The sequence below is a fragment of the Gymnoscopelus braueri genome (assembly GCF_963280865.1).
Source record: "Gymnoscopelus braueri genome assembly, chromosome: 5".
NCBI classification, from domain to species: Eukaryota; Metazoa; Chordata; class Actinopteri; order Myctophiformes; family Myctophidae; genus Gymnoscopelus; species Gymnoscopelus braueri.
Genome location: NC_137606.1, coordinates 32,812,075 through 32,838,415, shown reverse-complemented (window position 1 = coordinate 32,838,415; position 26,341 = coordinate 32,812,075). Strand labels below are relative to the sequence as shown.

At 41.6% G+C, this 26,341-nt stretch overlaps 1 protein-coding gene across 4 annotated transcripts in view; it reads left to right on the top strand.

Moving 5' to 3' along the window:
- The window catches only part of dgkd (diacylglycerol kinase delta), a gene marked incomplete at its 5' end in the record, with an annotated part of 41,046 nt that overhangs the window by 9,803 nt on the left and 4,902 nt on the right, over positions 1 to 26,341 (top strand). For 2 of the 4 annotated variants that reach the window (XR_013933152.1, XM_080428384.1), the window contains 28 exons: positions 253 to 333; positions 8,259 to 8,363; positions 8,802 to 8,934; positions 9,083 to 9,189; positions 10,091 to 10,216; positions 10,544 to 10,646; positions 12,576 to 12,738; positions 12,842 to 12,950; positions 13,841 to 13,980; positions 14,956 to 15,040; positions 15,349 to 15,443; positions 15,530 to 15,629; positions 16,298 to 16,649; positions 17,320 to 17,481; positions 17,854 to 17,982; positions 18,389 to 18,485; positions 18,575 to 18,685; positions 19,098 to 19,194; positions 19,715 to 19,822; positions 20,429 to 20,542; positions 20,634 to 20,768; positions 21,322 to 21,476; positions 21,947 to 22,058; positions 23,024 to 23,116; positions 23,539 to 23,658; positions 24,281 to 24,392; positions 25,237 to 25,367; positions 25,970 to 26,057. Coding sequence is in view for 3 of the 4 variants with exons in the window: in XM_080428384.1 (XP_080284510.1) it covers positions 253 to 333; positions 8,259 to 8,363; positions 8,802 to 8,934; positions 9,083 to 9,189; positions 10,091 to 10,216; positions 10,544 to 10,646; positions 12,576 to 12,738; positions 12,842 to 12,950; positions 13,841 to 13,980; positions 14,956 to 15,040; positions 15,349 to 15,443; positions 15,530 to 15,629; positions 16,298 to 16,649; positions 17,320 to 17,481; positions 17,854 to 17,982; positions 18,389 to 18,485; positions 18,575 to 18,685; positions 19,098 to 19,194; positions 19,715 to 19,822; positions 20,429 to 20,542; positions 20,634 to 20,768; positions 21,322 to 21,476; positions 21,947 to 22,058; positions 23,024 to 23,116; positions 23,539 to 23,658; positions 24,281 to 24,392; positions 25,237 to 25,367; positions 25,970 to 26,053 (3,459 nt within the window). Of the gene's footprint in view, positions 1 to 252; positions 334 to 1,993; positions 2,088 to 8,258; positions 8,364 to 8,801; positions 8,935 to 9,082; positions 9,190 to 10,090; positions 10,217 to 10,543; positions 10,647 to 12,575; positions 12,739 to 12,841; positions 12,951 to 13,840; positions 13,981 to 14,955; positions 15,041 to 15,348; positions 15,444 to 15,529; positions 15,630 to 16,297; positions 16,650 to 17,319; positions 17,482 to 17,853; positions 17,983 to 18,388; positions 18,486 to 18,574; positions 18,686 to 19,097; positions 19,195 to 19,714; positions 19,823 to 20,428; positions 20,543 to 20,633; positions 20,769 to 21,321; positions 21,477 to 21,946; positions 22,059 to 23,023; positions 23,117 to 23,538; positions 23,659 to 24,280; positions 24,393 to 25,236; positions 25,368 to 25,969; positions 26,058 to 26,341 lie in introns of those variants that run through there. The other 2 variants (XM_080428382.1, XM_080428383.1) reach the window with 2 other exon arrangements.

Here is a 26,341-nt window from a genome sequence, read left to right as displayed (position 1 = left end):
CCAGTTTCCTCCCACAACAAAAGACATGCATCACACACTGCATTATGACTGCTCACAGCTCCTAAATATTTAGGATGGGTAAAATGAAGAGGACACATGTCCTAATAAAATATACCGTACCTTATAGTATGTGTGTTTATTTATCCATGTGTATGGACTGGGTAGCAAGTCTGTCTGTCTACACAATTACATTCAATCATTTCTAACCTGCTAATAGTTCCTTCTCTATCGTTTTGTTTCTCTCCACTCCAGTCTATCATATTTGATGAGGTTGATCTAACTGATGCCAGTGTTGCTGAGTCCAGCACAAAGAATGTCAATAACAGCTTCACCGTGAGTACTCGCCTCTCCTTTTGTGAAATAAGTTGATTTATTTTTTAAGACATCTGTTACTGGGAGTGAAATGATTAATGGACTAATCTAAAAATGTAACGTTTACTGTCGGTAGTGACGCATGATTCATGTAAAAAGGTCTAATATGTGCCTTTACAACAATGTGAATGCTTTTCTTTGTTCCATATTGCCAGTTTGTTCCGACCTTGCATTGTGATTGGCTGAGAGGTATTCTTTTTTTCTTAGCTTTTTTTTAAACTCATTATTTGATCAGTTTTCCAAATGTAACAGGAAAAAACTATCACATGCTAGACACACAAAACAAAAACAAATAAGGTCAAGGGACGGTCAATATTACAGGGGAAAAAAAGTTATACACAATGTTACGGTACAGGAAAGAGGATTTAAACAATAATTATGAGGAATTCTAATGATAACGTATATAATCTCTCCCAATAGAGTTCTCTGAATACATCCACCTTATTTACCTTACCTGCAACCTAGCAACAGCCAACAGCCGTTGTTTTCTCCACTTTCTAATTTTAAATATAGCTATGGTATAGTAATATACAGTTGAAAGCAATCCTGAGGAACACATACTGTAGTTCTCAACTTTCCAACTACAAATACTTGACCTCTTTATTGATAATAAACATACTGCATGTAAAATACAAAAGCCAGTGGCTTATTTCCATTGTGGTCCTTTCATATGTATGTGCAGATTATGTTGTGTTGCATGATATGGTGTGTATGTGTGTATTTGCACTTAAGTCCACGCATCCAATGGTGCAGAAAGTGTCCTTGTGGGCAACGTGCGGTTGTGCCTTCCACACTAGGGTGTAGGGGACGGTTAGATACCTGAGGAATACAGGGGTGTGTGTGTGTGTTTGGTAGTGGTGTGCTGCTTGCATATTATTGCTCCATTATCAAATGAAAAGTTATGTAGTCTTAGCCTTCCTATTTTCTGTCTCTCAGCTTCCTTTTCTGTCTGTCTCAGACTCGGAGGTAATGAACAGCCCTCTACCTATTTTTAAATGGCAGTAGATAGTGTAACTGTCCTTTTAAATATAACCATATATGGTAATGGCCTGTCTTGGCTTTGATGTTTAATTATAGACCCAGTTATAGTTGCTGGGTGGGGCTGTGTGTGTGTATGTGTGCGCACATCTGGGAGGTACTGTGTGTGTGTGTGTGTGTGTGTGTGTGTGTGTGTGTGTGTGTGTGTGTGTGTGTGTGTGTGTGTGTGTGTGTGTGTGTGTGTGTGTGTGTGTGTGTGTGTGTGTGTGTGTGTGTGTGTGTGTGTGTGTGTGTGTGTGTGTGTGTGTGTGTGTGTGTGTGTGTGTGTGTGTGTGTGTGTGTGTGTGTGTGTGTGTGTGTGTGTGTGTGTGTGTGTGTAGAAGGTTGAGAGGTTTGCCTCCCGGCTGTCTGTTTGTCATGCTATCAAAACAGTTCAACACACGGTTTGATGTAAAGAAGTTCTTTGGGTTCTGTCAGACACATCCCCTGGTGGGGTCGGCCTGACAACAGACAGGAAGTAGGTTTGAGTCATAAGGGAGGATGTGGGCGGGGCCAAACATACGGCCGGCAAATGTCAGAACTACAGACAGGCAGAAAGGGAGATTAGAACAAAACTATAGAGCAGTGTTCTGTAAATGAGGGAGAGACGAGAGAGGGAGAGAGAGAGAGAGAGAGAGAAACGGGAGAGAGACAATACAGAAGAGAGAGAAGAGGAAATCAACCACTCAGCACCAAGAGTAAGACTCTGACTTACTGACTGTTTAATTAACTGACTGACTGTTAAATTAGCTGACTGACTGCTTAATTAACCGACTGTTTAATTGACTGACTGACTGTTAAATTAACTGATTGACTAGCTGACTGACTATTTAATTTATTGACTAACTGATTAAATTACTGACTGAATGATAAATCAAAGAATGGACTGTAAACTGACTGAAAGTGTAATTTACAGATTGGTGGTTGCACTTTAATTGACTGACCGACTGACCTTAATGATAGACAATTTAAATGACTGTTTAATTAACTGACTGATTGACTGACTCTTTCAATGACTGACACTGTTTCATTAAATTACTGACTGCTTATGACGGTCAGTAATGACTGACTTAATTTTATAAAATTTCTGACTGTTTAACTCTTGACTCACTATATAACTGACTGTTTAATTCAGTGTTTTCCAAACATTTTTGGATCGCGTACTCATTTTAATGGGTCAATTTATGAATGGGTCAATTTATGAATTTATTATTTATTTCAAAGATTTTCAGAACTTTTATTTTTTTACAAGCTCACAACGCTTTGCATCGCAAACCGTTGTGAGCTTGTAGATCGGCTATTTTCATTATTTTGGGACCTAGGGAGTCTTTTGGGAGCGAAAACGTTTGGGTTTAATTGACTGGCTGATTGACTGATCATCAGAGAGAGGAGAGAGGGAAATTATTTAGGAGAAAAATGTGTGGAATAAAACGAGGGCAGGAAAATGTCACCCATGGAGAGAGTGATTGTGCGCGCATGTGTGCACATTCGTGTGTGTGTGGTTTGGCAGTCCAACTGCTGACTGGTGTGTCGTCATTCTGATGCTGTTTATGCTTGGCTCTGGTCACTGGTGACGTGTGTGCATGCATAAAGGTCAGCTGTGTGTTTGCCACAAGTTGAAATATTTTTCACTTCATCAAGAGGGTTTATATTTCCCATCAATAGTTTTTCAGCCATAATGATAAACTATCCACTTCTGAACCATACTTTTGGCAGAACAGTAGACAGTGTTGTTTGGCTCTGGACAGACAGTTAATGATATTTGTCTCTGTGGGAGAGATAGTGACTTTGTTGGACAGTTATAGCTCTTTTCAACTATGAAGGGGCTATTCGTTTTTTTTCGCATCACACCTCCCGCTTCTGGGATGGTTCTGGTTTGAATAGAAACGTAAACAAAAAAACTCATCACTGAACTTCACAAGTTCTGGAAAGTTTAAGGTTATGGACGGTCTTGGGTTACCCTTTGTAGTGGAAAAGAGACATTAGTTGGCTCTGTAGGACAGTTAGTTTCCAGGACATACCGTCTTAGTGTTGTTTGTCTCTGTAGGACAGACAGTTGTCTGTTGTAGGATGGACACGGTGTTTTTTGTCACTGTAAGAGAGACAGATGGACAGACAGGAAGACAGGATCTCAAACATCCTGTTTTGTTGGTTTGTCCCTGACCACTGGTCATTAACCTTGAAGCCAACACACACACACACACACACACACACACACACACACACACACACACACACACACACACACACACACACACACACACACACCCCCACACACACACACACACACACTCACACACACACTCAAAGACCATTTTTACAGTTAACGTAGATCTACAAGTACTTTGTATTACTCTTCATCACATACCCAGTGATAAAATGGCAGCGGGTGATGGCTTTTGTGCTGATTTGATCAGCTGCCTTATCTTCCCAAAGAGTAAAGGTCTTAACAGACGGGGAGCGGTGCACGCGGACGTTACCGCTCGGATCAGCAGGAATCGCACCGCGATCATTGTTGTCATGTAGGCCTGTCCCTGACTAAGGATTTGTTTAGTCGAATCTAATTGGCAAATAATTGCCAATAGTCAACTGGCAGTCAACTAATATATTTAAAAAAAATCATTTTATACATTTTATTTCAAAGGGCCAAGACTACACAGTTTGTTTTGTGTCTCCAGCAGAGTTTCTAGTGTCTCTATCTCTCTCTGGAAGAGGTTGCACATGAACTCTGCAGCCGCACTGAGGCGCTCCAACACAAACAATACCAATACAAAGACGAGGAATAAGAAGAATAAAGTGGAAGTTACGTGTGGTTGCAGGTGTAGACTTGGCCAAAAAACAATTAAAAACATTTTTGAAAAAATAAAAAATTCGACTAGATTTGACTAAGAGACACGCAGTCGACTCGGACACCCGCGACTAACCAGTCGACTAGTCGACTTAGTCGAGGTCAGGCCTATTGTATGTGCACAAACGAGCGTGGAAGTTTCACGGCCCGCTCGCCTCACCGCCCCTCAACTTCTCCGCGCATCCCAATTAATCACGCGCCTCTCATTGAAAATGAATTACATAGGCGCGTCGGCCGCTTCCCGTCTGAAATGACCTCTATACGGTAGCTTGCCAATCATTGCAGCTAAAGGTTCACCATGCGACCGATCTCGCTGCTTAACCACTTAAACCCATATACTCCGTTGACCAGGGTCCCCCAGGGGTCTATATTGGGCACCCTGTAAATGTTCACATACAGGGCCGCAGGAAGGGGGCCGCAGGAAGGGTGGTGCGAGCGGTGCTCTTGGGTGGGACAGAATCACATTTATTAAGAGTTATAGAAAGAAATAACCGCAAATAACCACCAAAAACTCGCGCAAGGATGGGGGCGCGCACGCGCGACTTCGCACAGGGCCCCGCATTTCTCCCAGACGGCTCTGTTCACATATTATGACATGCCCAGAAAAGGGACGCTAGGATTCATGTTGTCAAGGATGCATGGACGAAAGTCGGCTGCTAGACACGGTCGCTTTGTTTTGGTTCCAGATAAACTCCCATAGCCGTGAATTTGACCAAACTATCCATAGTGGAAAACGGTGACCTTCAACGATTCACAGAATGGCTGTGTACCAACAAAGGTACAAAACACACCTTCCATGTTCTGAACCAGCTCTCTCCCCACACTGGGGAATCACAGCGGGACCATAGACTATACCAGTGGTTCTCAAAATGTCAAGGTCCCCCAGCCAGTGTGGTATGCATTAGGCCACGGACCTCCATAACTCTGAGAGTGTACAAATGGACCCATAACGGACCAAATGGACCCTGTCCATTTGTTCACTCTCAGAGTTGCATACCTGTAAGGGTCCATTTGATTCCTAACTATCAATCATTTAGTTGGGGACCCCGTGGAACCCCGTGGAACCCCCTGAAGGATCCCTGGGGGTCCCCGTACCCCACTTTGAGAACCACTGCACTACAGTATACCATGAGTTCCTCATTAACAGTAATGTTAAGCTATTAACTTGAAGTGTTGTTGCTAGTTTCTCACATTGTTTATGTGAATAAAAATGGCTGTGTGTGTGCTATGAACTAGTTGTCTTGCATTGGCATTCGTTGTTGCCCGAGCTTGTCCCACTGAGGGAAGATGTAAGTAGCCCGCCCCAGGTTGGATATGAAGATATAAATGCCTGGGCGATAGTCTACTTAAACTGTATGTATTGACTACGACTATTGACTATGTTTTAAGCAGAGAGATGTGAATTACTTGAACTCGTCTAAACCAATACACAACCATATGTTCACAGGTCAACATAAGACACAATGTACACATGGAAACGGTGCAAGCAAGCAGTGTTTACTAGTTGAAAGATCAAACTGATGGTTAGCCAGGCATAGTATAGCAACAGAATGATATGTTCTCAGTTTACTTTTAAAGGCACATAGATGGGTTTCCTGTTTGTAAACATGAGAGGATGATGCGCGCGCAGTGGAGGGTTGAGCCTGTAGAGGGCTCTATTACCCGCAGCAGCTCTAGTCAAATGTACTATAAAAGAAATGGTCTTCACCGGGTTTAATGAAAGTAGATTAAATTATGCAGTTTGTAATATCTTCTTTACTCAATAAAAATGATTTGTCGGAAGTTGGATCTGTTTGTATATAATAGCAGCATTATGCCTATTATGCCTATAATAGCAGCATTATGCCTATCTAAATCCCGAATACAATAACAGAGTGAAGGGTGCTTCCGGTTCGTTCTACCCCAAGCATGCGCAGATTGCGCTCTCTGCTCTGTGATGACGTCGCGCGGAAACCCATCTATACTACAGTACATTGCATTGTTGGCTTCTGTTGCCAAGTAACTGTCTTAAAAGCAAAAGGTGTGGATTATTAGCGGTGATGTCACTGTCTGCTCTTTCTCACTGCTCTTAGAATGCTGTTTAATGCCAAGTCTTGTATAACAACACACACATTGAATTATTCATATATATATATATATATGAATAATTTGATTACACACACATCTACCAGATGAGTCTTCTGTCCGTTAACTCATAACCATAACCCCCTGCCCCCCTGCCAAGCACACACACACCCCAAGCAGTGTCATATGATTACAGAAATGCATGCAGCACAGACACACATAAATATTTAACATGGTAACCTTTAAGTGTTTGTTTAGAGTGTAGATGCGTCGTCATATGACAATTTTGTATATTTGACTCCGGATTCAAAGATTTGTGTACGCACGCAAGTATTTCTGAATTCCTCTGTATTCAAATTTGTTAACAGGGTTTTAAGATAAATTGTCAACTTTTATGAAATTAAACCACAGCTAAATTAGATGAATGGATGTGGTGTTGTGTGTATGTATGTGTGGCTGTGTGCATGCGTGTGTGAGTGCATGCGTGAGTGTGTCTATTTATATCATCATGGGAACAGGGGTCTCTTTGTAAAACAGCTGGAGAGGAAATGGGAGTTCTACGGCTGTTTGACTGGAAACAAACCACACACACACACACACACATACACATACAGAGAGAGACGCTTCACCTCAGTGTTAAAGCTGTCTCGATCCATCCAACATGTTTCAGAATGTATTTTGTACAGTTTATGTTTTATACAAGATGACTATTAAAGCCGTATTGTGCGATATACTGTACACCCCTACAGATAAACAAGGAGAACTGTTTACTCTTGTTGCCTAGTTGGATGGTTTACTGATTGATAAACACTATGCAGGAGCCTCAAAAGTAAGCACGACACAGAGTCAAAAAACAGCGTGCCTTCCTTGTATGGATAGTACGTTTACTAGGCGTGTTTACAAAGCTTCTGTGTTGTGCTAACGTGCTAACGTGAGCTTATCGGCTTGAGGTGAGCTGTGTTTGGGGTAGCAGTGTCAGATTAACTGTTTAGTTACTGTGGTTGGTAGGGGTGTTGGAAAAAATCGATTCGAATACGAATCGCGATTCTACTGTTGGACGATTCAGAATCTATTCTCTTTTTTTTTTTTATCAAAATCATATTTTGGGAGGATCTTGGATTTAACTTTGTGTGTTTACATTATTATCAGTTGATAAAACCTTTACAATTATAAAAGCTACATAAATGTACTCTGTTGTCATGCCAGCAGATTGGAGTAGATCCTGAAATCCTATGTTTTGAATCAAGAATCGTTTTGAATCGAGAATCGTTTTGAATCGAGAATCGTTTGTTTTGAAAAAAATCGAAAAAAATCGGAATCGTGACCCCAAGAATCGGAATCGTATCGTGAGATAGCAGACGATTCACAGCCCTAGTGGTTGGTAGATTTGTGGGGATATACAGATGGCGCTCTTGGTCTACTTTTGTGGGGAGTGGGGACATGCATAAATACTTACATACATATAGACAACCCTGTTCTATACGGCGTGTGTGCGTGTGCACTATGCTACAGATGTAAACTCTAAGGTTTTATCCTTGGTAGCCTAGAGCACGTGCACAAGTTGGTTGTGAGGGGCTTACAAATGGCCGGCCTCTCCAAAAGGAGGGCCAAGCAGCAGTTAGCTGATACTAAGCAGTACCGTGCTATTATTATATAGGAAGCCGCTCAATTTGGAGGAGGCGTTGTTTCCTTTATCCATATTCTATTTCCGCTGTGTCTGACCAGTATGTAAACTAAATTGTATGTACCGGTAACAACGTTCTGCCATATAGGCACTTTGTAACTAGCTGTTTTCCTATTGTTTGACTGCACTGGCAGTGTTTATGTCCTTTGTGCAAGGCATTCTTGTACTTCTGTTTATGTGGACATAGATAAATATTTCGATAAATATTTCAAGTGTGTGTCAGTATATTAGAAGCATGCACTCAGAGATTATACATCGTCTGTCTGCCCTCAGATCATCACTCCCTGCAGACGTTTGATCCTGTGTGCAGATAACAGGAAGGACATGGAGGAATGGATGGCAGCGCTACGCAGTGTTCAGAATAGACAACACTTTGAGGTCTGTCTGTGTGTCTACATGTCTGTCTGTCTGTCTAGCAGTCTATATCTCTCTATCAATCAGTCAGTAAGTGAGTCACATACTGTATTTAGGTACTTAGTCACAGTGTTGTTAGTCAGTTTGTTAGTCACATAGTTAGAAAGTTAGTAACAGTTAGTTAGTCACATAGTTGGTATGGTAGGTACTCAATTACTTAGTAAGTGTGTCACATAGTGACATAGTAGGTTAGTAAGTTACATAGTCAGTTAGCCGCATAGTTAGTTAGTGACAGTGAGTCGCATAATCAGTTAGTTAGTCACATAATTAGTAAGTCACATAGTTGCAGAGATATTCATTCAGTTCCAATCCACTTTGATTAAAGAGCACATTTAAAACAACAGTGTTGAACCAACGTGCGGTCCACTTTGGTTCAACACTGGCTGTCTTTCTGTCTTCCAGTCTACCCAGTACAGTATGGACCATTTCAGTGGGATGCATAACTGGTATGCATGTTCTCATGCCAGACCGACATACTGTAACGTTTGTAGAGAGGCTCTGTCTGGAGTCACATCACACGGATTGTCCTGTGAAGGTACACATGCGTGCACACACACACACAGACACACACACACACACACTCTTACTTCCAGGCACAGCCAACAAGATGCTACCACCTAAATACTGTTATTTCATAATATAGATTTCACAGGTATGTGTGTGTGTGTGTGATTGATTTCTAGTGTGCAAGTTCAAGGCTCATAAGCGCTGTGCTGTTCGTGCAACCAACAACTGTAAATGGACCACACTGGCTTCCATAGGCAAAGACATTATTGAAGATGAGGATGGGGTGAGTGAAGGAACACACACGCATGCACGCGCGCACACACACACACACACACACACACACACACACACACACACACACACACACACACACACACACACACACACACACACACACACACACACACACACACACACACACACACACACACACACACACACACACACACACACACTAGGGCATTAACGAATAGTGATTTATGGTATTCGAATTATTCGACCCAAAAGTATTCGAATAGTCGATTATTCGGTTTGATTATAAAAAAATTAAAAATTAAAAAAAAATTAAAGTTTTTTTTTTTTTTTTTTTTTCAATTACATTGATGACTCGACTCAAGGAATGCGAGTTGACGTCACACCAGAGCTCACAGCTGCGTGTCTGCTCTAGAAAAGCCACTTTTTTTTCCCGAATAGTCGAATAGTGGTTTGATAGTCGAATAGTCGGTTTGATATTCGAATATTCGAATATTCGACTATTCTGTGAATGCCCTAACACACACACACAATAGAGTGCCAAGAAAAAAAATATATAGTGCCTCAAAGTAACTAGGATACAAGGTAAACATCAAACCTAGTATCTGTCTAAACAACATCTAAATAACGTCCTTAGCATTTGTAGTCAAGCAGAGTTTGTCTATAAACTTGCCAGCTTACATCTGCATAGTATAACATTGCTGTCGGGCAGAAACCATGTACCTCCATATTTAAACTTTTCATTTTTTTTCGTCAACAAATGCCCTTCTTTGTCATACAAGTATGTCATGCAAAAGTAGCCAAAATAGCAGATCAGCAAGATCGCGATGTGTTGTGATTAGTAATATCTCTAAAATTATTATTGAATCAACCATTGACAAGCGGAGACACACCTGATAGGAAATTAATTGTAACCCTCTCCTCTCCTCCAGATCTCCATGCCTCACCAGTGGTTGGAAGGGAACCTGCCTGTCAGTGCTAAATGCACCATCTGTGATAAAACTTGTGGCAGTGTCCTCAGACTGCAGGACTTGAGATGTCTGTGGTGTAAAGCTATGGTGAGGATGGAGAGATTAATAGATAGATGGAAAGAGAGATGGATGGGTGGATGTATGGATGTAGATTGATAGATAGATGGATAAAAGATAGAGATTGATTTATTGATGGATAGATAGAGATTGATCGATGGATAGATGGATATTGATGATAGATAGATGGATAGATAGAGATGGATATTAATGGTCAAGTAGACACAGGATTGATAGATATTGTTGGCTTGGTGGACTGATAGATTATACATAGATATTAATGATTAGATGGAGAAATGAAGAGATGAGTAAGGAGTGTTTTGTTTTAAATTCCACTGTGTCCCCCCTGTCCTGCAGGTACACAGTGGCTGTAAGGAGCAGCTGTCGTCCAAGTGTCCTCTGGGACAGTGTAAAGTCTCGGTCATCCCCCCAACTGCACTCAACAGTATTGACTCTGACGGTCAGCTCTGTGTGATATAATGTCTACACTTAATGTACAGTTCTATAAGTCTACATTTGATATAATGCCCTGTCCTACAAGTCCACAGTTAATACACAACTCGTATAAGTCTACACAGAGTGTCCTATAACAGTGGTTCTCAACCTTTTCAGGCCGTGACCCCCCAAAATAATCATATTTGAACTGGGGGAGCCCCCACCCTGATAAGCACTTGGAATGTACAGTAGGAGTTGAGCCATTACATTTAGTTTGACTCGGTTCCACATATAAATATTGCAGATTATATATATTATTATAGCAGATCTACAAGCTCAGGCCTCGCAACGCGTAAGCTTGTAGATCTGCTATTTTCATATAAAAAATAGGTAATATTTGACAATTTGGCCAGTTTTTGACAATTAAATTGTCACTTTAGAAATGTGCAGATACCCTGTATACACTTATACTGTATGTTGGTTTGTTTACTGTTGAGAGAGAAAACAATGTTGAGAGAGAAAACAATGTTGTACATTAAGCAAATCATCTGGGGGTCCCGACCCACAGGTTGAGAATCACTGTTTTATATGTCTACAGCTTATATACAGCTCTGTGTTAAAAAAAAGAAAGTCTACAGTTAATATACAGTTCTAATTATATACAGTACCTCATCAAGAAACATTTAGCTAAGTAACATATTTAAAGGGATTCTAGGTAACTTTAAGCCTAGATTTAAAAATATTAATATTTATATATTTTTGATTTTTTTCCCCCTCTATCAGCCACTATATAATGATGAGAAACACAGTCCTCTTTCTGAAATCCGTATTTTCCCTACTATTTATGTTTTGACATCCGGGTATCCGGGACGTAAATGAAACGCACGCATGTGCACGTCCGTGCGCGTCCGTGTGGCGAGTTCGAGTGAAACCGAATGGAACCGAGTGCAGCCGACAAAAATGGAACGGCAGCCATTGTTTTCTCTGCAGTGTTTTAACTTTCGGTTTTAAAACTTTAAAACGCTCTCAAACTTCTTTTTTGAGGCACGGAATTTACTTTTAAGATAGCGTTTGGATAGAATTTTGTTGTTCAACTTCATATATGTGGTCAATTAATCATGACGGAGCCTATTTTTTTAAAAAAATCAGAGAACCGACAGGGGCAGTGACATGCATTGTATCCGTTCAGAAGTCCCCCCTGCGTCACCCCCTGGTGGTCGGGGCAACGAACTGCTGATGAGGGGGGGGGGGGATGTTTGACAACAGTTTTTTTCTTTTTTTGATCTCTGAAGTTGCCTAGAATCCCTTTAATAGTCTGTAAATAATGTTAGGTCTGACTGTCCATCCGTCCAACACTTTAGTCCCAAACAACACATCTGGAAAACGACTGGCCGGCTTGCCATGGAATGAAATTGCTGTGCACCTTCATTCTTGTCGGAGGATGGCTCCTATAGATTTCAGTGACCCCATGACCTTTCCTTTTGTGCCATCCTTAGGCTAAACTGTCCACTTGTAGCTTTTTCATAATTTTACTTCATTTCATATAACTTGAGGGATTTTGCTGTTACAATATGTCGTAATTCTTCAGAGAAAATGCAATACACTAATTCTGGCCCTACTACTAATTTCTAGCCTCACTTGTAAGAGTGTTGGGCTCCAGGCATAATAATTTCAGTCGGAGCCAACCACTTTGGGCCTGTTGGGTGTAAGGAGCAGCATAGCCTCTTGGGGCTGCTGGTCTATGATTATTTTAGTCTTATTAATCATATAAACTAGATTGATACAGTTTTCTGTATATCAACACCCATTGGAATGCCTCTTGGCTCTAGTCCAATCAAATTACTGACTAATCAAATGCTTATCATTTAGTTTCCAAACCTAGGGTTCCTCTATCCTGTATGGGTTTTCTGTCACATGTTGAACTGTATTTGCTTATTTAATTTGTATTGGGCAGGTTTCTGGAAGGCATCCTGTCCTCCATCGTGTACCAGTCCTCTGCTAGTGTTTGTCAACTCTAAGAGTGGAGACAACCAGGGAGTGAAGTTCCTCAGACGTTTCAAACAACTGCTGAACCCTGCTCAAGTGTTCGACCTGATGAACGGAGGACCACACCTAGGGTAACTGTGTGTGTGTGTGTGTGTGTGTGTGTGTGTCAAATGTGTTAATAGATGGACAATAATGGTGTCAACTTCTTTCTCTGTTCTCTCTCTCTCTCCCTAGTCTGCGTTTGTTTCAGAAGTTTGATACATTTCGTATCTTGGTGTGTGGTGGTGATGGCAGTGTGGGTTGGGTGCTCTCCGAGATAGATACACTAACACTGCACAAACAGGTACACACACGCACGCACACACAGAGGTACACTGGAAGAACAACCAGAAAATTTAAAAAAAATCAACTGCCAGTAACCTGACACCCAGCACTCCACTGCATCCTATTGCACAGGAATGGAACTACAGTTCATTATTACAGCTAGTGTGGCCTGTACCCTGTACAAACACATTTTTCTCAATCCTGTTGTTATATTGGCACAGTCTACAGTGTAAAGTCAACTTGACTGGCACCGTCTAAAATACACTACAGTGTAAGGTCAACACTTTTTTTGTTATTCATTTTTAATAAATGAATGACGTCACATCATGATATTGTAGATCAGCTATTTCTGAAAATGTTTGAAAAGTTATGTAAAATGTGTTGAAAACCTTTTCCCTAAATGCCCAAAATAGGGACACTAGGTTGAAAGTGGTTATCAAAGCGTGGACAACGATATGGAAATAATGATGGAAATATTAATTTAATTTCTGTTAATTTCACTCAACTGTTTTATACAGAGGAATGGAAACCCTTCTAATAATTATGCAAAAATAATTGCCATTAGCTCAAATAATTTCAATCAGTCTATTATGTAATAATTGTGACAGGCCTACACATAACTAGAAGAACAGGTCAAGAACATGTAGATATCTGTGTGTATATATAACGCACCGATAAGCAGCATGTTTAGAGGTCAGTGCTCTGAGGAAGAGTACTGACTTCTAAACATGTTGACATCATGTTCATCAACTGCTTAAGAAAAACGGTAAACTAAATAAAGTTGATTTAGTATTATACTTTGGAAGTGTATGTTTCACACAGTTTTTGGACTCGTACTGTAATTGTTTATAAAAAGTGAAACATACAGTATATGGTTGTCTTCTAACAATGTTTATTGATGTTATCCAGTGCCAGCTGGGTGTGTTGCCATTGGGAACGGGGAATGACCTGGCGAGGGTTCTGGGATGGGGTTCAGCCTGCGATGATGACGCACAGCTACCTCAAATACTGGAGAAACTCGAGAGAGCCAGCACCAAGATGTTAGACAGGTGAGAGCTTAGAGAGAGACAGCACCAAGATGTTAGACAAGTGAGAGTTCAGAGAGAGCCAGCACCAAGATGTTAGACAGGTGAGAGCTTAGAGAGAGACAGCACCAAGATGTTAGACAGGTGAGAGCTTAGAGAGAGACAGCACCAAGATGTTAGACAGGTGAGAGCTTAGAGAGAGCAGCACCAAGATGTTAGACAGGTGAGAGTTCAGAGAGAGCCAGCACCAAGATGTTAGACAGGTGAGAGCTTAGAGAGAGACAGCACCAATATGTTAGACAGGTGAGAGCTCAGAGAGAGCCAGCACCAAGATGTTAGACAGGTGAGAGCTTAGAGAGAGCCAGCACCAAGATATTAGACAGGTGAGAGCTCAGAGAGACCCAGCACCAAGATATTAGACAGGTGAGAGTTCAGAGAGAGACGGCACCAAGATATTAGACAGGTGAGAGCTCAGAGAGAGCCAGCACCAAGATGTTAGACAGGTAAGAGCTTGGATGAGAGAGTGACTAGACAGGATGAGAGTTTAGATGAGTGAGAGGTTCGACAGATGAGGTGTTAAGGGGCGTCCACACCAAGAACTGTTTTAAAAAATAGCTATGTATAGTTAGTAAATTACTATAGACTATAGTTTCCAACATAGTCATAGTCATAGATAGTTAATATAACAGTAACAGTGCAAAGTAATAGTAACTATACATATATCGAGAACAATTATTATTAGTATTCGGTCTTGGTATTCTGGTTTTCCGAAAGGGCAAGTGTTTTTTTCTGGGGTCTTTTTTCTTTTAGAGACTGGAAAGCAACATTCTTTTGTTCGCTATTCATACAACATGAGATATTAGGAAAACCGTTATCATACATTGTGGTCACCTTTAGACAGATGAGATGCTAGACATGTGAGAAGCTAGAAAGGTGAGATGCTGGACAGGTGAGATGCAAGACATGTCTCAATAACATTTTTCTACCTTTCTGCTGTAGGTGGAGTATTATGGTCTACGAGACCAAGTTTCCAAGGCAACACTCATCCTCCACAGTTACTGAGGACTGCAGCGATGACTCGGAGGTACAGCAGGAAGTGACATCACTTCCTCATCCCATAGCTATCTTGTGATTAGTTTGTTTGTGAATCTATAGATGAACAAAGGGAGCAAAACATATTTTGAATAGAACATTAATTTAGGGATGTACATTACACAGTATATTCCAGTTAATTTTGACAACATAAATGTCTCCAGTACATATAGTACACAGTCACCAGTACATATTCCAGGTCAAATTGACAACATTGCAGTCTCCAGGACATATTCTAGTTCATATTTAACATAACATAATAGTGCCCAGTACATATTCCAGTCTGTCTGTTTGATCCAGGTTCAACATATTCTGACCTATGAGGATTCAGTTGCAGCTCATCTGTCTAAAATCCTGACCTCAGATCAGCACTCTGTGGTGATCTCCTCTGCCAAGTGCGTATTTCTGTCTCACTCTAATAAATTAATTGATTGATGATTATTCTATACTGTTGACTCTATATAAATGTGTGTGTTCTCAGGGTGTTGTGTGAGACAGTTAAGGACTTTGTAGCACGCGTTGGGAAGGCGTATGAGAAGAACACAGAGAGCTCAGATGAATGTGACCTCATGGCCAAAAAGGTAACGACACAATAAAACACAGTTGAAACAATAAAATAAACACAGAAAAACACAATACAACACAATAAAGCACAGTTAAACAGCAGAACACAGTACACAGGTGGTGGGGGTCGGGGGGGGGGGGGTGCAAGATTATGAAAATGTTTAAACCAAGCATGCATCAGTAAAATAAAAGGTATATTTTTTCAGGATGTTAACAGTGATGATAATCCTTTGGATTGTTAAACGTTGTACAGTTGGGTCAGGGAATGCAGTATCAGGTGGCTTAGATGTAGAGAGGCTGACAATAGCATGCTGCTGTGAAAAGGTACTGTAGCGTGTTGTAAGGCTGATGAGGAAGGATGAGGAGGAACAAAATAAATCAATAGTACAAATAAACAAAATGAAATGAATAAATATAACCATATTACCCTTATTACACATAATACATGCTAGTCTATCTATACAGTAATACTTGGTGCTATGTTTGAAACCTATAACCAGTAGTGGGAGATACTCGCCAAAAACGGGAAGAATAAATTGCACGATGTATAACAATAATAAATATAAAATACATTATAGGTAATATGTGAGATTAGTAAATCATACAGTTCATGTCAATATGAGATGCTGTGTGTCTGCTCAACATAAATGTGAGGAGGTACATTTCTCTGATCTCCTCTCTCCAGTGTGTCGTCCTGAAGGAGAAACTGGACTCCCTCCTGAAGACACTGAGCGAGGAGGCGCAGGCCTCCTCCACTGTCCTCCCTGCACCACCTCCTCCTCCCCCACCGCTGCCCTTGCCCCCACCTCCTCCCCCCACCATTGCAGAGGAGCCAGAGGGGGAGAGTAGTGTCCTTCTGTCTTCTCCTCCTCACTGCTCCACCCCCCCTCGCACCTCTCCTGCTTCCCCCTCCCCTCCCTGCACCTCTTCTTCTGCGGCAGCAGCGGCGGCCATGTTTAAACCCAGAGAACAGCTGATGTTGAGAGCAAACAGCCTGAAGAAGGCCATCAGACAAATTATTGAACACACAGAGAAAGGTGAGTCGCACAGACATGCAGGATGCACAGGTATAATAGTCTACAGTCTGAGTGGATGTTGTGTCTAATGTATAGTCTATTGTGTGAATGGATGGTGTGTCTTATGCAGTAGTTCTCAAACTCTTTCATGTCAAGGACCCCCAAATGAATATGCATTTGACCCCCAACTGAAAATATTTTGTGGCAGGGAGGGTCCCCATACAAGATTTGTGTGGCTAACATGTTTCAAAAATATTCATCATTTCTCCCAAATTTTCCAAGACGTTTCGGCTATTTTCAAATAGTGTTTTAGTGCCCCGAGCTGGAATCGAACACTGTTCTCCAGCTCAGTCAGCAGACTCGGCTGCGTCAAGAAAATTCACGTGGGGGGGGGGGGGTGAGTCGCGACCGCTACAATATTATTAATTCATTTCATTGATAAGATAGGCCTACAAATCAGCAGGAATCACTGCTGTAATTTCATTTTCGAATAAATATTCATATACTGTATAAGGCCAGCAATGTATGCTTTTATTTTAAGATTCTTTATTTCCCCTTTGAAATTGCACTTTGAATGAAGTGTGGGGTCGCCAAAAAAAATCCCCCATAAATTGGGGTCGTGGTATAAAAAGGTTTGAGAACCCCTGATCTAATGTATGGTCTACTGTCTGAATGATTCTGTCTCTGTCAGCGGTGGATGAGCAGAATGCTCAGACCCAGGATGGATTTTCGTTGGCTGTGGGAGGTCTAGTGCTGCAGGACGAGGTAGAGGATGATGACGATGAGGAGGAAGTGGATAAAGTGTCTGTTCGCTCGTCCTACAGTGGCTCCAGGGGCCACACCGCACGCAGAGGTCAGTCAAAAGTCAAACCCACCAGCAAGGCACTCGCACTGCTTGGGTCAGAGGTTCTATTCCCTTGGTGCTCTGTGGTTGGAATTGGTTCTGGTTAAAGTGCCACATGTAACATTGAACAATAACGCAAGATATAGGACAGCAGCAATTAACAGGGCAAATGCCAACATCAACATTCAAAATACTTTCAGTATGCATAAATAAATGATCAGTATTCTGCACGAAAATTTTGAAACTTCCAATCCATGCAAAGCAATTCAGTAGTTTTCAGTCGATCGGTGTGCCTTGGACTCTTTTTAAGTTTGCTAGAATTATCTGCCTCTACTGTCTCAACAAAAGGAACCTAAAATCTGTTCCCTTTCTTGTCTGTAGTCAATAAGTCACCCTGTGAGAAGCTCATCAGTAAGGGAACCCTGTCCCTGGGCAGCTCCGCATCACTTCCTGCCCAGACAGGAAGTAGGGAAAACATGCCGATGCTCAACACCAAGATCCTCTATCCCAGTAAGAATAACTCTTGTCCTTCTTCTACTCTCCCTCTATCCCAGCAACACCTCCTTCTCCTTCTCTATCCCATTAAGAACACATTTTCTCCTCCTATTAAGAACACATTTTCTCCTCCTTATGTCACTCTAGAACCTTAGTATTTAAAAAATAAAAATCCAATTAAACACTACGCTGTAGTTTCACTGATTATCACCAGCTGATTCACTGATTATCACCAGCTGATTCACTGATATCACCAGCTGATTCACTGATATCACCAGCTGATTTCACTGATTAAAAACAAGCTGATTTCACTGATTAAAACCAGACGATTTAACTGAATTACACCAGCTGACTTCACTGATTAACCAGATGATTGTCTGTGTGTGTGTGTGTGCGTGTGCGTGCGTGCGTGCGTGCCTAGGTCTCAGGGCAGGTATATCGGGTTCTCTGTCCAGTAGTTCATTCATCAGCCGACTGTTGGTCAATGCAGACCCTTTCAACTATGACCCTGACAACATGTAAGTCCATCAGGCTATTATCATTTACACATTCTATTTCTGTTGGGCTATTCATGTATTCTACTGTAATTCACTCTGTTCTATTGCAGAGACTGTTATACAGAGAAGTGTGTGATGAATAACTACTTTGGCATCGGTCTGGATGCTAAAATCTCTCTGGATTTCAACAACAAGAGAGATGAACACCCAGAGAAATGCAGGTAATAATAATATTGTATAATATTTATATTTATATTATACTATATATATACTCTATTCCCTTTGGTGCTGTCATTGGAATGAAAGTGCCACATGTAACATTGCTAAAATAAACTTGCCATCAGAAATACGTAACCCCCTGTCTTGACATGGCTTATTTCTTGACATTGACGATCATAACTGTTGAGCCCTCAATGTAGAAACTTGCGATATATGTCACAGTAATTGCCAAGTACATTCGAGCTGGCTCGTAAGCTAGGTTAGCTGGATAGACAGACAATAGTTAGCTGAGCTAAATTTAGTTGGCTAATGTTAACTTTGCCCAGCAGTAAGAGTCTGTCTGTGTGTGTGTGTGTGTGTGTGTGTGTGTGTGTGTGTGTGTGTGTGTGTGTGTGTGTGTGTGTGTGTGTTAAGGAGTCGTACTAAGAACATGATGTGGTATGGAGTTCTGGGTACCAGGGAACTGCTACACAGAACCTACAAGAACCTGGAACAGAGGGTTCTACTGGAGGTAAGGGACACGGGATTCCCTAAGAAACAGGTGTTTAACCTGGGGACCGGCCCATACGGCCTGCGTTACCGAATGAGTGTTGTGTGCTTGCTGCTTGGTGCTGCGCATGCACCAAGCTCAGCCATGGCTCGCTCAGGTGCACCTCAAGGCTTTGCAGTTGGCATGTCTGCCTTGTTTTTCACAAGCGTGCACTGTTACGTCTTGCTAAACACACCCATCCAGGTGAAACACCTGGTTTTGTGAGTCCCCTAGGGGATGGAGGATTCTACTGGAGCTAAAGCCCATCTCAGATCAAAGACTCATGACGAGAAGAAACCTTTCTATAGTAGTATACAGTATTTGTAGGCATGTAAACTAGACTATTTCTGAACGCCTGAAGTCAGCTGAGCATGTTGTTTTCCATACATTGACCTTTAGAGTGTTAACTATGTCAGGAGCAGAGCCACATTGTTTTTGCCAATCAAGTAAAAGCACTGTTAACATGTAAAATATCATTTTGTGTTTGTGTGCGTGTGTGCAGTGTGATGGTCGTCCCATTCCGTTGCCCAGTCTACAGGGTATTGCTGTGTTGAACATTCCCAGCTATGCAGGAGGGACCAACTTCTGGGGAGGAACCAAGGAGGATGATGTAAGTTACTGTCTATGTACTTGTTTTCCTTGCTGGGGCAGGGAGAAGAGGATGAAAGAAATGTATATATTCTGTCTCTCTTATTGTGCAGTATGCACCACATATATCAAATGATGTGTTGATTTACACAGTGGACCGCTGACATAAGCTTTAAAAAAAAAGAACAACATCTATATGGGTCACCTTCTTGTATGTGTCTCTGATTATTTCGCTCTCTTGACTGTTAATCTGTTAAGCTGATATTAGACAGTGGCCTGTCTACAGTATATTGAGTAGTTAATGCTTTTGTACTTGTAGCAAATAGTTTAGAGAACATTATAGTATTGCCCCACTGCAATTTAACCCCTCTGTGACTAATATTTATTTTTGTTCCTAGTGAGTCAAAACTCACTTTTGACTCAAAAGTAATTGTTCCGGAGCAAACGGTTACAATGGTGTGGGCCAGTGACTTTGAGACCCGGTGGCAAATTTTAACCACTTAAACCCTCTCTATTCTTAGAGAACCGGACAAATCAGCTCAGATGGAATGTTCCCCCCAGAATAGGCATGCTGGGGTTCAAGTGGTTAATGCCAACCCCTGCTCTGTCTGTCTGTCTTTCTGTCCAGATGTTCACTGCTCCATCGTTTGATGATAAGGTGTTGGAGGTGGTTGCTGTCTTTGGCAGCATGCAGATGGCTGTGTCCAGAGTTATCAACCTACAACATCATCGCATCGCGCAGGTCTGTCTGTCTGTCTGTCTGTATAGGTATGTATCTGGCTTATCTGTCAGCTTAGTTAACTCTCTCTCTCTACCTTTCTGTGCCTGTGTAGTGCCGTACGGTAAAGATCACTATCCTGGGAGATGAAGGTGTTCCTGTGCAGGTAGATGGGGAGGCATGGCTTCAACCTCCAGGATTCATTAAAATCATCCACAAGAACCGGACTCAGACCCTCACCAGAGACCGAGTCAGTACCCGGCCCAGAGTTTTAGTTAGTTTTATGAGTGCATAACTAGTTTTAGTTTTAGGAATTTACTATTTTTTGTTTAGCCTTTTATTTAGATTTGATCTTAGAGTTTGTGAGGTATTGGGATTGATTGATATGAGGTATTGATTTATAGAAGTTAAAATGGTAGGATGAAAGACTGCATGACATCAGAACTGATTCACAAAACATATAATTTTTTTATTTAAGTAAAGGTCCAATTTTGAGAAAAGACAGTCGCACCAATTATAGTGACCACAGTGCAAATTCAGGGGGAGATAATAAAACTGAGCTCATTTACTGTAATTCTATTTAGTTTTAGTTAGGTTTGCATTGTTTATTTTATGAACAATGCATCTTATTCATATTAGTATTATTATTACTATGTGTAGTGTTATCATCATTATAATCAGAAATGTATTTTACTGCTCAGACCCCCTCACCCAAGACGGTCAGATCTCACATTAATATAATGATTGTATTATACCATGGCTCTGGGCATTTGAGTTACCCTGTTTCATGTGTGCGTTTACAGGCATTTGAGAGCACTCTTAAGTCTTGGGAAGACAAACAGAGATGCGAGTTCCCCCGCCCACAAGCATCGCTCCACTCCCAGCCTGAGGTTGTGTCCGAGGAAGAAGCCAATCAGATTGCTCTGTTCGGACAGGCTGCTGGAGCACTGATACACAGGTAAAACAGACAGACAGACAGACAGACAGACAGACAGACAGACAGACAGACAGACAGACAGACAGACAGACAGACAGACAGACAGACAGACAGACAGACAGAGGTTGTAATAAGACAGAGGTTGTAATCAGCAGCTCCCAGTGCTGGTCAACAATAGAACACTGGATGTACTCGCCAGCCAGTAGGGCTGGGCGATATGACTTCAAATCAATATGGTTATTTGAACAATTATATATATGTGTGTGAAAATGAAGAAAAAAAAAGATCCCAATAAGAAAACCTTGATTGATTGGTTTCAATATATTTTCGGTTAATTTCCCAGCCCTAACCAACAGTTAGCCTGTTGTACTATTTAAACGTCATGATCCACCATTAGTCAGGAAGTAAATATGAAGCCTGTTGGTTATGATGTGTGAGATGACATTGTATTATAACAACTTTATCTTATGTGTTTTTGTTTTTTGTGTTAGTATCCGTGAGGTGGCCCAGTCTCATCACGCTCTGGAACAGGAGTTGGCCCACGCTGTCAACGCTAGCTCTAAAGCTATGGATGTGGTTTATGCTAGCTCCAAGAACTCTGGGGTACGAAGCGTCTCATCACAGCTGCATGGACTACAAACATGTCTTTAATAGCAACAAATAGATTTTTAGTGGCCAAAAATGTAATGCAGTATATCTACCATGTATTGTCATTAGTCAAAATGTGTTTTGTCCATACATTGAATTAAGGTCCCTTACTGCAGTGTTGCTACTTTGTTTGCAGCAGTTACATTTAGGATGGCTTAATTCAGTGTTTAAGGTGCTGATATTAGGGTTGGATCTAATCTACTTCAAACATACGTTTCCAAATATACGTATGTAATTGGCCAATTTCTGATTTTGAAACAAAAAATAATAATTTTGGGCAAAAGAACAAATTGCATCAACAATATAGAATTGGAATAGGGCTCAGCATGAGGGAACAGATGACCGCAGTGTTTCCCTCAAAATTCACTTGACTGTGCCCACAAGGAGGCCATTGTGTACCGTCTTTTGTACTAGTGGCGAGGTGTGGGATTGGCAAATCCCACACTTGGTAAATTAAGGATCTTTGGGCTCTACTTGAGTGTGTGTGGGACTGGCCGATTGATGTACAAACTGGTGCCCAGCCCAGAGTCTAGTTAGTTTGACTCAGGCCAGGTTGACTGCTTAATCAGCCATCACCAACCCTGCATACCCCAACACTAAACTGAGGCTGAGCAGAATCCAGCTGGGGTCCCTCCCACAGAAACACACAAAATCCTGGACTCTGACACAGGGTTCCCACACCTAAAAGACTGAAGCAGGATCTCTAGCGAACCCAACACTCCCCTCCCTTCCGGAGACCAGAGGCCTGGGTTGCTGTCCTGACTGGCAGAGGCACACCTCCCCTGGGTGACAAGCCAACTCCACTCTCCCCTTTTGTTTTGGATTTCAGTTGTGCATGAGTGATCATGCCCTTGTAGTGTACCTGTCTGTCTCTCCAGTGTGGTTGTGTTTCAGTGTACCTGACCTGTCTGTGTCTTCAGGTGTTAAGCTGCAGTGTGGTGGTCCAGATGGTCAGTAATGTAAAAGCTCTCCACAGTGAAACAGGACTGCTGCTATCAGGGAAAATGTCTATGGTACGTCTGTCTTCAGTTATCTTTACAGATATCTAATAATGAGTTTACACAGACATTCCTCTACTATTACACTTAATAAAATGGTTGATCCTGGATGCTGATTGACTCTGTTATCCAGTCACAATTGTAATGATATACTCATGGTAAAATGTAATATTCCTACCGTATTTGAATAATAAACATTGAACCTTGATATTCCTGATATACCACAGATTCTCATGCCATTGATTTAACCACTTAAAAAACGCTACAAGCTCACAACACATCACATCGCAACGAGTTGAGAGCTTGTAGATCTGCTATATTTTTTTTACTGTTGGGAAATTTTTCAATTGGACATGCCCAAAATAGTAAACAGTAAAAACTTCAAATTTAGTCAAATATTTCTCTCTCTTTTTCTTCCTCTATTGGTCTGTCTGTAGCAGCTGGATGCCCCCCAACAGGACCAGTTGAGTTCAGCTCTGTCCTCAGTGGGACAGCATCTCCGCAGACTGGCTGACGTTCCCTGGTTATACCATCTGATAGAACCAGGAGACAATGAGGTAAAAGATTGCACTACACTAACCTTGCGTCGCAAGGCTTGTTCTCATTCCGAACTGACTAGTGTGATCTAGGCTGGATATGGATAGTTGGGGAATTCATCCCTAACTAATATCGGTATCTGGTTGGGCGCCACAATGTTATTGTTCCCCCACATGAATGCTGAAACAAATACCAAGTATAGTAAGTATACCAAGATGTATTTGAGGAAACTTGCGTGTAAGATTTCATAGGTTTGTGGGTAGGCCCTACCACTATGACAGCCCCTGGTTTCCGAGAGAATATTTTTTTTGGAGCACAGGTTATATCAGTATTCTCACTTGACGGAACTGAAAAACGAGGTGATACCGAGTTGATACCAGTCTAGTACTAGACAGTAGTACTAGTATTACTCCTACTATTAGTATTATTATTACTACTACTAGTAGTACAACTAGAAGTAGTAGTACTACTATTACTATGAGTAATGGTAGTAGAAGTAGTAGTAATCGCCGCAGGTACAAGTAGTACTGGTATTTTTAGTAGTGTGTATTTGTTCTGGATCTCTCCATCTCACCATCAGTTTTTCTCTCTTTCTACCTGTCTGTCTCTTGTCCTGTCTATCTCTCCTTCCTCCTGTCCTAGGGTCCTCTGACAGATAAAAGTCGTCGTAGTGGAAAGTTCCGTCTCGTTCCAAAATTCAAGAAGGACAAAAACAATAAAAACAAAGAGACATGCTCCTCTCTCACTCTTCCAGGTAACATTATGCTTGCACAGCCTTTTGTCTGTCTCTCTCTTTCTCTCTGTCCATCACCTTTCTTGAATGTCCACTGTGATTAAATCCACGATTTAGGATTTCTTCTAATGATATTGCTGGGTATCACATTCATCACTGATTTCTGACCACCACTGCCTCTCAGGCCACACCCGCCTGGTGGGTGGGGTTGTGGAACATTGTGGTGATTATTTTTCTGTCTGAGTCAAAAACCTGACATTAATCTTTGGATAGGGTCCAGAATATCAGTATGTACACTACATGATCACTGAGGGCAGTGATGAATGCCCAGGTGATCTTTTGTTTATCACATACCCAGAAAAAAGCATTTTAAAATTGCTTATTGCTTAAATAATTCAAGGTTAATGTAAGCATGAATTTTGTATAATTAGAACATGAATCAACATGCCTGTATTTCTGTGGCTTCTTCTCGTTGCTGGACCCCTGTTCTGCCATGTTCGATTGACGTTCTGTCATAACCTGCTGCGTGGCTTAAGCCAACCTTGCCACTTTAGCTGTGCTGATTGGTCAGCTGCCATATTATTCTCCCTGGGCATCATACGGCAGCTGGCCAATCAACACAGGCGTTTTACCTCTCTGTACTTTTATCACTCCTCTTACCCAGATGAAATAAAGGCTGGGTATGTGATAAATGTAATACATCAGGTTATATACATTTTGAAACATATAACCCTATTATTGGTGTTATATAAGTTAAATAAAAGTCCTAGATGAGGTTTTTGTCTCAGGCTGTGGTGGTTGTTGTTTTTTCTTTTGGGGCTGGGGTGCACTTCCTGTCTGTCTGAATCACTTCCTGTGGTCACAGTTAACCAATGGGGAACGGAGGAGGTGGGGGCGTGGCTAGAGCTCATCTGTCTCCAGGAGTATAAAGACATCTTCATTGGTCACGACGTCCGGGGGGCGGAGCTTATTCAGCTGGAGAGGCGGGACCTGAAGGTTTGACAGACATCTTAACCTGAACCAATTTCTGTATGTCCTACGTACTGATAATACAGTGCTGCTTAGATCTGACAGGCTGAACAACACTGTCTGTCCTACAGAGACAAACAGCACTTAACGGTTATAACAAGTATAATTTTTGTTGAACTCTTAACTAATCAAGACCAAACAACTGCTATGAAATGACATTAGTCATGGAACTCACTGTTAAATTCCTCTAAAGGTGTTTGTCTTTGAAAAGACAGGAGCTGCTGTTAGTCTTTGCATGGCGGTATCCAAGGTCTCTCATGGCCTGGTTTCCCTAATGACAGCCAATGAACAGTGGGACTCAGGAACACGATTGTATCCATTACAGTGTAGAACCAGGGTTCTCAAACGGTTCTCCTATAACTCAGAGTGTACAACTGAAAACGAATGGACCCTACGGTCCATTTGGTTCCGTGTGTATACTCAGAGTTACAGAACTTGCAATGGTCCATTTGGAACCCCCTCAAGGGACCCAGAGGGTCCCCCACTTTGAGAACCACTGTGTAGAAATGTATTGGGCTGTCGTCATTTCTTTTTTTAACTGCCCTAACTTCTATTGTGTGTGTGTGTAGGACCTGGGGGTAACCAAGGTCGGTCATATGAAGAGAATCCTTCAGGGAATCAGAGAATTGAACAGGAACAGCAGCGAAGCCTAAGAAGGTAACTAATGTATATATAATCTATTCTCTGAATAGATGTTGTCTAATGTATAGCCTATGCGGAATATTATGTTTGGCCCTGTTTAGACAATCTATGGCACACAGTCTAAAACTCGTTGCATTGGGGGGGTGTCCGCCTCAATTTAGCTAGTTAGATGATGTGTTGCCTGCAGTGCAGTGGACACAAAGGCACTAGGGGCAAATAGGTTGTATTAATCCCCTTAATAAGTCATGGGTGTGTTTTTGGGCATAACATAAATTAGACCACATCAGAATGTCTTCTCC